General features: G+C 47.9%; 2 protein-coding genes across 2 annotated transcripts in view; one reads left to right on the forward strand and one right to left on the reverse strand.

The window, feature by feature from the left end:
* Positions 1-782: 782 nt before the first annotated feature.
* Positions 783-3,805, forward strand: TMEM186 (transmembrane protein 186). Its single transcript, XM_032230857.1, has 2 exons — positions 783-858; positions 2,766-3,805. The coding sequence occupies exon 2, from the start codon at positions 2,766-2,768 to the stop codon at positions 3,471-3,473; it is 708 nt and encodes a 235-aa protein (XP_032086748.1). The 5' UTR covers positions 783-858; the 3' UTR covers positions 3,474-3,805.
* A 1,042-nt stretch (positions 3,806-4,847) lies between these two features.
* Positions 4,848-13,114, reverse strand: part of LOC116517635 (sodium/myo-inositol cotransporter 2-like) — a 45,350-nt gene continuing 37,083 nt past the window's right edge. Inside the window, 5 exon segments of the mRNA XM_032230717.1 lie at positions 4,848-7,521; positions 9,861-10,026; positions 11,812-12,027; positions 12,848-12,903; positions 12,906-13,033. Of these exon segments, the coding sequence (XP_032086608.1) occupies positions 7,301-7,521; positions 9,861-10,026; positions 11,812-12,027; positions 12,848-12,903; positions 12,906-13,033 (787 nt within the window). The 3' untranslated portion in view covers positions 4,848-7,300.

Genomic DNA, 13,114 nt, shown 5'->3' on the forward strand with positions numbered 1-13,114 from the left:
ACCGGCGGCGCTCGTCGCTTCCGGTTGTCATTCGGCTGCCGCCCCAATTCGGGGCCGAAGAGTGCTGGGGGAAAGATACGTGGCCCGCGGGGATTTGTTAAGCCCGGTTAAGGCAGAGTTTCTCCACCCTCTGCAGCTTCAGGATGGGTGGACTTCGACTGCTAGAATTCACCAGCCACTTACCATGACTTACCATCCCCCTGTTGAAACTCCCTCCACTCTTCTCCACTCCCTCTTTGAACATAGAGATTGCGAAACACGGGTTTCACTCAAAAGAGCGGCTGCAAATCCAGCCCCTTGAATTCGAAAGGGCTTTTGCTCATCCCGAATCAAAGCAGAAAGACCCTGAAGACCCTCCAGATATTCTCCAGTGCATTAAAAATGGAACAGCTTCCATTTTTGCATTTTTTTTTCATTACCAAAAAAGGAAAAACCTTCCCAGCCACACGCCTTGAACCTTTGGAGCAGGGTTCTGCAAACTTGGCAACTTTAAGACTTGTGGACTTCACAAAGCTGGCTGGAGAATTCTGGGAGTTGAAGTCCACAAGTCTTAAAGTTGCCAAGTTTGGGGGACCCCAGCTTTGGAGTCTTGCTCCCACCTGGCTTATTCCCCTTTTGGACCAGACTTTGCACAACTCCCGACCACCCAAAGGGACGACAAACCCCGGGAGTTTTTGCCCCTGGCGTATCTTTACTGCCATCTGGTGGCCGCGCGAGGATTGGCAGCTTCGAGGATCTCAGGCCGCCTCCCGCAGGTGACGTCATCCCCCTCCATGCGCGCTTGCACCACAACTCCCAGCAGCCACTGCGCCGCCTGGACTGCCCGGGGTGTTTGCACGAGCTGCCAGCCCCTTTGCGGTAAATCTCATTGCCGCCTTCTCGGCGCCTTTGACTGCAGAGCCCATCTTCCCCAGCGAGGGTGTGGGGAGGGGAGCACTGTTGCATTACACGGGCGGGTTGGGGAGGGGTCGCGCGTGCAAAGCGAGGTTTCTTGCACGGTGCATTGGAACCGCTGCATCGGGCGTGGAGTGGAGACCACGCAGCGATGCCATCGGGGTGCAGGGCGGCCGGTCCCTGTTGATATCCAAACCGGCTCAGCGAGGTTGGGTCTGGGGGCCGGTGTGGAGACGAGACCACCAAGAGTAGTGGGCACCTTGACCTCTTTATCACGGCAGGGCTTTTTCTATTAAAATAAAGGTAGTCCTCGACTTGCAACCACAGTGGAGCCGAAATTTCTGTTTGCTGAGTGAGACAGAGTTGGAAGGGGCCCTGGAGGTCATGTAGTCCAACTCCCTGCTCACACAGGAGACCTGTACTAGGGTTTCTAACCCCCTAACTGCCAACCTTGCTGATCACCAAGCTCAGTGTCTTAGCCACTGAGCTAAGTGAGTATGGTCCCATTTTACGACCTTTCTTGCCACCATTGTCAAGTGAATCACTGCAGTTGATAAGTTAGTAACCTGGTTGTTAAGTGAATTCTCCATGGACTTTGATTGTTAGAAAGTCGCAAAAGGGGATCACGTGATTCCCCCGGGACACTGCAACGGTTATGCGAATTTTGATCACATAATTATGGGGATGCTGCAAAGTTCATAACTGAAAAAACGGTCATAAGTCACTTTTTTCAGTGCTGTTGTAACTTTGGTCACTAAATGAACTGTTGTTAAGTCGAGGACTACGTGTAGTTGTTAAGTGAATCTGGCTCCCCCAGTGACACAAAAAATGATCACATGACCCCCGTGGACAGTGCAACCGTCATAAATGGGAGTCAGTTGTCAAGCATCCGAATGTAAATCAGGTTACCATGGAGATGCTGCAATGGTTATAAGAAAAATGGTTATAAGTCACTTTTTTCTGTGCCGTTGTAACTTTGATTTAAAGTTTTGTTGCTGCAGCTTCTAGAGCAGTGGTCCCCAACCTTTTTATCGCCGCGGACCAGTCAGCCTTTGATAATTTTACCGTGGCCCACTGATTGTTTATATATCACGTACCAGCGCGGGGCCAGGAGCTTTTTGCGCAGGGCCCAGGAGCCTTTGCGCTGCAGCGATCATGTCCCCCGGCCGCTGCAGCGATCATGGCCCCCGGCCGCTGCAGCGATCATGGCCCCCGGCCGCTGCGCGGCCCGGTGCCAGGTACTCCACGGCCCGGCACCGGTCCACGGACCGGGGGTTGGGGACCACTGTTCTAGAGTGTGCATGGGGCGTCCTAGTGTTGCCCGTACCCCTGGCATTTCTTGGTGGTCTCCTGTCCACAGGCTAACTTGGTCTAAACCTCAGCAGAACTAATGAACTCTCTTTTGGCATAGAAACAATTTTCTTGTCCATATAACAGTTATGTGGTTCTAGACAAAATCTAGACCAAACAGTTCTAGATTTTGCAGTCTCGCCTAAGCTCCGAGAGTTGCTAATGGCCTCTCATCCAAGTCCTAACTTCGTTTTCTTTTTCCCAACTCTTCCTCACTTCCCTTCCTACCTCTCCCCCACCTCCACTGCTTCCCTATTTACTTTTGCATTTTGTATCTCGTGTTATAACTCAGTAAAATGTTAAAACATGAAAGACAAAAGCTAGGAATGAGGAATATGAAGAATGTAAAGAATTCTTATAGCTACATGGAGATAAAGCGAAATAAAATGTAATAACCTCAAAGACGACATCCTAGCCTTTAATTAAGTGAAAGCATCTTTTTCTTTAAATATAAGAATCTGTTCTGTGAAAGTTGTATCCCGCTTTGCAACCTGATGAAAACCTTTTCTATTTCGTTGCAGATGAAGAGCCTCGTCAGCTGCACCCGTCAGCATTTGGCCCTCTTCAAGCCCCGTTGTCTTCAGAACAGCCTTGCTCTGCCATTGTGGAAAAGAGGCCACGTGGGGCTCCATTCTTTTCAAAGTCCTACTATTCTGCAACAGGGAGGTAGCCCGTGGACGCCCGGCCTGTGCAGGGTGCAGCCCCGATGGCTGAGTACCGTCGACTTGTCTCAACACGACCCAAAGCCACCGTCTAGCACTGAAAACACAGAGAAATTCACCGTGATTTACCGATTCCCGGCCATCCGGTTGTTGAAACTCTTGTCAAGGCTGAAAGTGGTGCAGACGGGCTTCGGTTTGCTGGTTCTCCCTCCGCTCTGGTACTTCAATGGGCTAAACCAGGTGACTTTGGTCACGGGCCTCTTCTCCTTCACCCTCGTGTTTCTGTACACCCTCAGCTTCTTTCTGGAACGGGTCATCGGCTTAATGTATCTGAACGAAAGCGGGACTCTCTTGAAAATTTCGCACCTGACATTTTGGGGAAAGAGGAAGAATTTCTGCTGTCCGGTCGATTCTGTGGTGACCTTGGGGGACAAGGACAGAGATAGCAACAGGTTCCTCCTGAAGTTCAGACAGTGCGACCAGAAGAAAGTCCTGTATTTTTCACTTGTCTTGGGTCAAGTGGTGGACCATGAAGCCTTTGACAAAGTGTTTCGGTGTTATTCCTAAGTGTGTGTGTGTGAGAGAGAGAAGGGGGGGGGGATGTTTTGCGCTGGGGATTCATAACCTTGTAGACTAAAATATAGCTAGTCCTGAACTTACAATCACAACGGAGCCTCAAATTTATGTTGTTAAGTAACACATTTGTTAAGTGAGTTTTGCCTTGTTTTATGACCTCTTACCACGGTTGCTAAGCCTGCAACTAGTAGTAATGCCCCTCCAATTTTCAGTTGTGAGAAATGAACAATTGTCACCATGCTCTGCCTTCTAGTGTTTTGTTCCTTATTTCTGCTGGACAATTTCAGCGTTTCTATGCTGGAATAAATTCTCTACTGCTACAATCGGTGGTGTTTTTCATCCTTGATGACCATATTGCGTTGTAAGAAATGCCAAACTCTGAAATTCATTGCTGAGGTTTCTTTATTTATATACTAGTTGATAACCCAGCGTTGCCCGGGTATTTATTTATAGGGTGGAAATGTCCAAACCAAACATAATTTCTAATTTTGGATTTTTCCCCTTACCAGAGGGAGCCACTTTGTGGAGTACTGTGCAGCCGTTACCATGGCAACTCCACTGCGCTGTACAGTAGAAGCCATTTTACGGCAGTACGGTAGAAGCCATTTTAAGGCACAACAGGCTGTATCTTAACAGAACACACACCCAGAGAGGTGTTAGTTATCTGTGTACCAAGGTTGGTTGAAATTGCCCAAGATGTTCCAGAGTTATGCTGGAACATACACATACACACAGAGCCATATGTATATATATGGGCTGTATTATATATATATATATATTGTGTGTGTGTGTGTTATATTTGTGCTGATAAATAAATAAAGGGAGACTAATATAGATCTATTTCAAGCTATTTAGCTCTCATCAGCTAGCCATACCCTTACTGGGATTCGAACCTGGGCTGTATTACATATTAGGCAGATGTGTTAACCACTAAGCCACAAGGTTCTCCTCCTTTATCAGCTGAGCCAGGGAAATAGGTATGTATTTAGTGTCACAACCCCTGGTATGCCCAAATATGGGAGGAAGCCTACTGCTTCCTTTCTTTGTCTATCGGCTTGTCACAAGAGACCATCCAGACAGAAACCCAATATTTTATTGTTGCCTTTGTTACATTTGTGTTGTATTTGTGCTAATAAATAAATAAAGGGAGGCTTAGTGGTTAACACATCTGCCTAATATGTAATACAGCCCAGGTTCGAATCCCAGTAAGGGTATGGCTAGCTGATGAGAGCTAAATAGCTTGAAATAGATCTATACTAGTCTCCCTTTATTTATTTATCAGCACAAATACCACACACACACACACACAAACATATATATATATAAACCAATAAAAAAGTTTTTTTAAAAAAAAGAATCACACCATTGAGCTGTATGTATTTATTGTTCTAGAGCTCCTCCTGCAACAGCCAAAAGGAAAGAGAATGGCATGGTGTAGCCTTCCTGCAGGACGTCCGATCTGGTAAACATAGACTTAAAGTAGGCTTAGGGGCATCTTGAGAAGAAAACTGACCCAAGGGGAACCAGCAGAACCCAGGGATAGAGCTGCATGTCTGCAGAGGTCCCTCCTTCCATTCAGAATAATAAATAGCAACACAGACGTTGATCTTTTTGTTAAACACCACGAAAAACCTGTCATTACTTGCAAAGTATGCAAACAATACATTTTGTATTTTTGCACCCAGGAAGAAGAGGCTGCCCACATGATCCCTTGCTGGACATGAGGGAACCACAGCCCTTTCTGGTGCTGCCCGCAGAGATGTGATGGGGAAGTCCTTGGGTTTCTCATCCTGCCTTCATAGCTTCATTTCCGGTTAAAGATCCAACTTCTCCCACACTTTCCTATGGGACGTTTTTATCAGGGCCTGATACTCTTTGTCATCAGCATTACTTCCTTCCCCTGAGAATAAATGCCTGTGAGCCAAACACACTTGAACAGGAAGCAAATGGAAGTGGTGTTTGGCCTTTGTGTGCCTGAGAGTCTCGAGGCCTGATGCGTTGCCAGGCTCGGACTAAGGAAAGTTGCTATTCTCAACACTGTTCTGCACTTAGCCACAAACCATGGTTTAGACCCGTGATGGCAAACCTATGTGGTGGCATTCAGAGAACCCTCCCTATGGGCTTGTGTGCCATCGCCAGCTGCTTTGCTGGTTTCCAGCATGCCGGCCGGCATTGAAGCACCGGAAAACGGCCTGAAAACGGCCCAAAAACCAACCTGAAAAAAGGCAAAAAACAGGCATGTGCATACCAGCCAGCCGGTGTTTGCGGGTGCTGGAAAATGCCCCCAAAGCAGGCCAGTTTCCGGCTGTTTTCCAATAATTTTTTGGGCCATTTTCAGGCTGGTTTTTGGGCCGGAAATGACCTGAAAGCAGCCCAAAGAGATGGGCAAAGACCCGGCGAAAACTGCCCCAAAATGCATGCGTGCACCAGCCAGCTAGTATTCGGGTTTCTGGCGCTTCAAGGTGCACAGATGCATGCGCATTCCAGTTTGGGAACTAGATGCCAAAAAGGTTCACCATCCATGGTTTAGATGTCTGGATTTGGTAATCCCAACTTAATCACACTCTACTGTATTTCCCCGAAAATAAGACCCTATCACATATACATATATATTGCCACCAAAAAAGGCACTAGGTCTTATTTTCTGGGTGGAGGATGTCGTCCACTGACTCCTCACTTGTGCGGATCTTTTTTCCCCCTGGTTATCCAGCTAGGACTTACATTCTGAGTAGGTCATATTTTGGGGGAAACACGGTATTAGGCTTTGCCCCTATATGTCATTGCAACCATGCTGCAATTAACATGGGGGTTTACATCAGTCTAGACCAGCAACTGAAAGGAATGAGGGCCATAAGTGTGGACTGGACTTCCTGCCCAGATGGGACCCTCCCTGCCGGCTCTGGGAGACGCTCTTAGGTCACTGAACTATAGAGGCTCCTGGAGCTGAATCGGGGGAACATTCCACCTAACAGAGCAAGGGGTCTTCGTGTCAATTGCATCAGCCTACCAAAATGTCCTTGGCATATAGTTGCCCAAACAACCCCTTTTTCTTTGGGGTTTTGAGGTTCCTCAAAGTGTCCTCAGAGAAGATGTCCACGAAGAGAACTGGCCTAAGGAACAGATCCCATGCTGACCATGCAGCAACGTTGCCCCCCACATTAGGTGAGGGGTGGCTTGACTCTTTTCCTTGCTCCTACACCACAGGCAGCCCGTGAAGTTCCACAATGTGACAAAACAGAAGACAGGGAGCTTCAAAACAGAATTGGGACAAAATCCATCATTAGGCCCCTGCAACTGTAAGGAAAAACTTACAGCCCCAACACGGTTGTTCTTCAAATAATGTTCTGCTGTCAAGCCAACTTGCAGCAGGATTTTGCATGCAATTCCATCCAGATCTGATTTTTATCAAATGTTTTCCGTATTCCAAGAAGACACAGCAAGTTGAGTAAAAATACACTGTCACCATTGGCTTTTTTTTTAGTTCCATGAATCCCGGGAATGCTGTTTGTTTATGATTCTGGTCCAAGAGCATCCATGGGGGATAAAACAGTCAAAAGTGCAAAGTTCTTTTGGTTTTGGTTTTGGTTTACATGTGCTAAATGTTCAATGTTTATAACAAAGGGCTTCAGGCTTCCCTTTGCTGCCTTATCCAACCAAAGCAGAATTCTTCACGCAATTCTACCATTTTTCCTATGGGAGCCAAACAATGTATAATGTGCAAGATCGTCACTTCGTCTTCTCTTTGATGCTCCTCGTTCTTGATGGTGGAAGCCCAAAAGCACTAAGAGCGTCTCTGCAATGGCTGGCAGGGTCCGATGCTACGCAAAGTAGGCCCAGAGGAAGACCCCGGCGCTGATGCACAAGATCAGGTTGACGTTGAGGATGTGCTTCACCAGAGGTGCTTCATCAAGGATGGCTGTGACTGCAGCTTTGGGTTCAGCAGGGGTTCCGGGCGAGTCCTTATCTCTGCTCTCCATCCCACAGACCCACAAAAAGAGGCTCATGAATTTAGACTCCTTCCTCTTGGTGTCCAAAGGACCTGCAGGCAAGACAATCAGTAGTGAGAAGATGAGGGGACTGGAGGCTAAAACGCTGATCCCAGAATGTGTCATTATAAATTCTAAAGCTCAGGTTAGTAGATTTAATGTCCTAATTCAACTTTTACAAATTTGCAAGGGCTTGGGTTTTGTTTTTTTTTTTGGGGGGGGGGTTGGCAAGGCCCCTCAGCAAGGGATCTGTTGGGCTTTGCCAAGAATCTCCTCTAGGGGTCACTACAAGCCTGTGGAATTCCCTTCCTCCCATTGGAGGGAGAGGGAGAGCGAGTGGGGGGGCAGCCCTGGGCATTCTCAGATATTGGGGCTCCTATCAGCACCATTTTCCAACCTCTTTAATGCTTAGGGGGAGGGGGGCACCCATGATTTTGTAGCCAGGATAGAAGATGCTCAGAATTACTTTTGAGCCAAGGAACTGCTTTGTCCCCAGAAAAGCACATCTCAGCCTCCCTTAAAACAATGGAAATGCACCCATAGCCCCTCCTGTCTGAGTGTTCGGAGACCTATTGCACACCTGAGTAAACTGAGGCAGCTTCTTGGAGGAGAAGCGAAATGCTTTCAAGGAAAAACCCAAGAAACTCCAGTTGCCTTTTGGAAAAAGCACCTTTGGGACAACTGCAACCTGGATAACTCTCCAAAGACAATGGGGCAATCCATCTCTGGATGCCAATGGGGGATTCTGCTCCTGCCCAGCCTCCGTTCACGAGGCCTGGCTGGCTTCCTGATTCACCTGCACTTGGAAACCCTCCCCTCAGAGTTTGGGAGCTGATCAAGGCTACCTGGGCTTGGGAAGGAGGAGGTGGGATTCAGACGGTTCGAACTGGTTTGGGTGAACCGGTAGCTCCGACAATCAGCTGGGGAGCGAACCGGTTCACTCTGATGATCAGGTGGGTCCACCCGCCCACCCCTGCGCTTTACTTACCTATATCCTCTCAGCTGATTTGCACGGATTCCCACACCTCAGCTGTGTTACTCCCCAGAAGTAATGTGGAAGGCAGGGGTGGGTTTCGGCAGGCACTACTGCTGGTTCGCTCATGTGCGCGCTTGATGCGTGCTGCGCGCGCATGTGCAGTACAATTTAAATTCTGCGCATGCGCAGAACTGAAAAACAAGATGGCGGCATCGACGGCGCCACTCAGGGACCCTGTTTGGAGGCATGGCCAGCCTGTCTTGCTGCCAATTCCAGCGACCTAGGCCACCAAATCACTGCCGGTTTGGCCGAACGGGTCCGAACTGGTAGAAACCCACCACTGGTGGAAGGTAGGTTTTGTTTAAAACTCCTGATGCCTGCACACGAAGCACGCAGTCACCAACCCAGATGTTAAACTGGATAGGATTGAATCTTCCCCCTCTCACTGTAGGTTTTCACTCAAGGGTTTTTCTCTCCCCCTCCAACATTATAATGGCCCTGATGACTTTCCATAAAGCTTTAGAGACTTGGCTGAATAGCCTTGTCTGGGTCTCCACATGGGTTATGGGCCTCCTTTCTTGGATTCACTTTTAACTGGCTTAATTAGCTGCTGTATGCGCTATGTTTATTTTGGATGTTTTGATGCTTTAAATGGTTTTTTAAATAGTTTTAGAATTGCCACCTAGAGTCATTGGTTGAGATGGACAGCTATAGAAATTGAATGAATGAATGAATGAATGAATGCAATACACAGAGACAGGGAGGGAAATAGATGATATACATAGATGTTAGAAGACAGATGAAAGAGAGAGAGAGGGAGGGAGGGAGAGAGAGGGAGAGAGAGAGAGAGAGAGAAAGAGATGATAGAGCAGAGATGGCGAACCTTTTTGGCACCGTGCCCAATTGGAACGCGCATGCATATGCACATGCCGGAGCACTGGAAACCCAAAGACCAGCTGGCCAGTGTGTACATCCCTGTTTTTTGGCGTTTGGGGGACATTTTCAGGCTGTTTTTCAGGCCGTTTTCTGGTGCCCATAAAGACCAGCTGGCTGGCACATTAGAAACCAGAAGAGAAGCTGGTGATGGCATGCGTGTTCACAGAGAGCTCTGCATGCCTCCTCTGGCACCCATGCCATAGGTTCGCCATCACGGCAATAGAGTAATGCAATTAATATTTCAATCAGTTTTTCTGCACTAAATCGAAACAATGGTTCCACCTGATCAATTCACAGACTGGAACCTACTTTAGACTGGAGGTGGGGGGATGTCCAGCATGGGACTCTGGCCAATTTGACTTCTGCTCTGTCCCTTTGGAGAAGGAGGTCAAGGAGGCACAACCCCCCCCCCCCCGGAGCCCCAATGTGTGATCTCCATCAGATGACAGATTCTATCGCTCTTCCAGACGGGCCTCTTACCTGAATGGTTTTGGAAGGTGTTTTCTGGGCCATCCGTGATTTCCAGCTGCCCCGCAGGAGAAGGACCAGCCTCATGGATTCCCTTGACCGGAATGGATAACGAGGGAATCGGAACATCAGTTTTTCTTGGAACATCCTTCCGTGTGAACCAGGTGAGACGGCTGATCTGTTTAGACAAAAACCAGGATTCAACAGAATGGCTTCTTTCCTTTCTTGTACCTTATGATTCATGACGAATGTACACTATATTACCAAAAGTATTCGCTCACAACTGCTTCTGATTATGTGGATGGGTGAGTGAATACTTTTGCAAACATAGCATATCTTGCCATTTTATGTACAATGAGAGCATCTGCACCAAACACAAATTCCTTGTGTGTTCAATCATACTTGGCCAATAAAGAATTCTATTCTATTCCAAAGGCATTCCACATGCAAAGGGCACCACAATTGGAGTTTGGTGCCAGCCTTAGGTTAAGCCGGTTAACTCAACAAGTTCATCAAGAAGAGATTGGGCTGCCATCTGTCAGAAATGGTGTAGGGTCTCCTGCTTGGGTGGGTGGGTGGGGGTTGGACTAGGTGACCTACAAGGTCCCTTTCAACCAGTGGTGGGTTCCGGATCCCGTTCCAACCTGGTGTCATCCACATGGACGTGCGCAGTGCGCACATGCATCTTGCCGTCCAGCGATGCCTCCGCGAGCCTCTGCGACGCTCCAGCTGCTCAGCAGAGCATTGTGCAGGTGCTGTACGCGTCGTGTGCATAAGCACTGAAGACTTTAAAGACTGGTAAGGAGCGCGGGTGGGCAGGCGGTAAGGAGCTCCGGGCAGGCTCTGGTACAGCCGTACCGGGGCGTACCGCCTGCAACCCACCACTGCTTCCAACTCTGTTCATCTTTAAACCTTATTGAGAGCGGATTTGCTGTTTTGCAGCTACACAGAGGATGAAAGTAGCCAGAATGAATGAAATCATCAGTCCAATCCTTGCGCCTGAAGACATGCTCCACCAAGAGGCTCACAGGAGCGACCAGGGAAGGTGACTTCCCATTGCCAGAAATCGGGGCCGATGCTCCACCATCGCCATTCCAAACACGGGGCCTTCCTGGGCCCTCGGCTGGCAGTGTGGTCTGGATGGTGAAGTAAGCATGCAGAAGGTGGAGGGGAAGAGTCCCATATGTTTTTACAGCACAGCTAAAATGGAGAAAATGTAAAGGTTCTGCATACTTTCTGGCCTCTGCTAATATACTGTAGGTCTCTGCAGAACTAGCAAGTTTGCACATTTCTCTAGGTTGTATCATAGTTTTTCCTCTCTATAGAAATCCCAATTTCTAAACCTTGAGGCGTCTGATTCCTGACATAATAGCAGTCTTCCAACACTCAAAGGAAGAGGGGGACCAACTTATTTTCCAAAGCACCAGAAGGCAGGGCCAGAAACAATGGATGGAAACTAATCAAGGAGAGAAACAGCCTAGAACTAAGGAAAGATTTCCTGACAGTGGGAACAATCAACCAGCGAAACAGAAGCTGCCTTCAGAAGTTGTGGATGCTCCATCACTGGAGGCTTTTAAGACGAGATTGGATAGCCACTTGTCTGGAATGGCATAAGATCTCCTGCTTGATCAGGGGCTGGACTAGAAGACCTCTGAAGTCCTTTCCAACTCTTCTTCTGTTACTGTCTTTGGAACAAGATCTCACTGCAAAACAGGCAGCTCCAACCAACCTATTCTGGTATTTAATGAAGCTTGAGTCTACAGAGCTTAATTTGGGGGGTGGGTGGGGAATATTTCTATTGAAACAGGCATTTGCTCTACCCATTTGGCTGACTGTTTTTCTCTACGTGACTCTTAGATCAATTTCTTAGATCACTGATTTTATTCTAGGTAGCCAGATCAGTCTAAGCAGGGCGCTAAACCATGACAGTGAAAACAGGCAGCATCCCTTTCAATGCGCATACCATTTCCTCCGGAGGGGGCTCTGTCAAGAGGCTGACAGCCACCACCAGGATGAGCGTGATCACTCCCAGGATCATGGAGAAGTAGAGATAATGCACGTATTTCACCACAGCTGGCCGGTCATCTGACTCCCCACAGCCCGGCTGCAGGTAGATGAAATCCAAAACCATCCGGATCAGGCCTATCACCATGCCAACCAAAAGGCCACAAAATGCCCCCTGAAGGAAAATCAAGAAAAGAAACCAGGTTACTTCTCTGACCCTCAACCAACTGCCCTCTTTTTAGAGCCACAAGCGTTTACAGGCCACCTGTCAGCTGCCACTGTACACTTGCTTGTATTCTTTGTTACCATACAGTGACAGTCTGTCATGGACTCTGGAGAGGGTGGATGGAAGGGGGAATGCGTTGGGGGAAAGCAAAAGTAACTATTGTGTCTCCCTGAGACACTGCTTCAAGGTCACCCGGATGGAAGAAGAAGCTGCATGCCAACTACGCTTGAAATGTCCGTTCTGAAAATATCTTGTTTGAATGTGATTGGTCATCGGGGTGGGGTGGGGATCAGGGATGGACAGCAGTTAAGGGAGGGAAAAGTTGAACTTTGGGATTTGGCATGTGATTCTTGGTTCTGGCTATGCATTGCTGCAATACAATTGACTTCTAATAAAATTATACCTTTCTCAACAAATGGAGCCAAGGATCCTTGCTCAACCCAAGGAATCTAGTTACTTAAGACCTCCTCCTCCAAAGGGAAAAAAAAGGCCAAACTTTCCTGCCACTTGTCTAACATCATTACAACAGCAGCTTCAGGCTTCTTAAAATAGAATAAAAAATACTTTTAATGGATCTCATGGCTGTGAGAAACATCTGAAAGGCTGTTTTTAAAGACTTTTAGTGACTTTAATGACTTTTAAAGACTTTTAATGGATCACATGGTTTTAGCGGACCATATCCAGTCTGCGGGCCATAGTTTGAGGATGCCTAATTTAGAGGTTTAAAGTGGTGGCAGCTCTGACATCACCCAAGAGTGCTCAGAATTACCTTCTCGTTTGTCCGCTTCCAAAAGCATCCGAGGATAAACACAATGGCCACCGGGGCTGCAGGTAAGAGCTGATGGTCTGGATGTAGATGAAGAGCTGTCCACCCTGGCTTGCCTGCACCAGTGGGATCCACAAAATGGAAATGACGACAAGGAGCAGAACAACACCCTGTGGGGAGAAAGAAGGCCTGGTCATTTGGATGACATGCTCTTCAAACTGGGGATGAGCAGATCATAGCAGAGAGTGAAGGTCTTCTCCTCAGGAGCTT

The sequence above is a fragment of the Thamnophis elegans genome, chromosome 14 (genome assembly GCF_009769535.1).
Source record: "Thamnophis elegans isolate rThaEle1 chromosome 14, rThaEle1.pri, whole genome shotgun sequence".
NCBI classification, from domain to species: domain Eukaryota; kingdom Metazoa; phylum Chordata; class Lepidosauria; order Squamata; family Colubridae; genus Thamnophis; species Thamnophis elegans.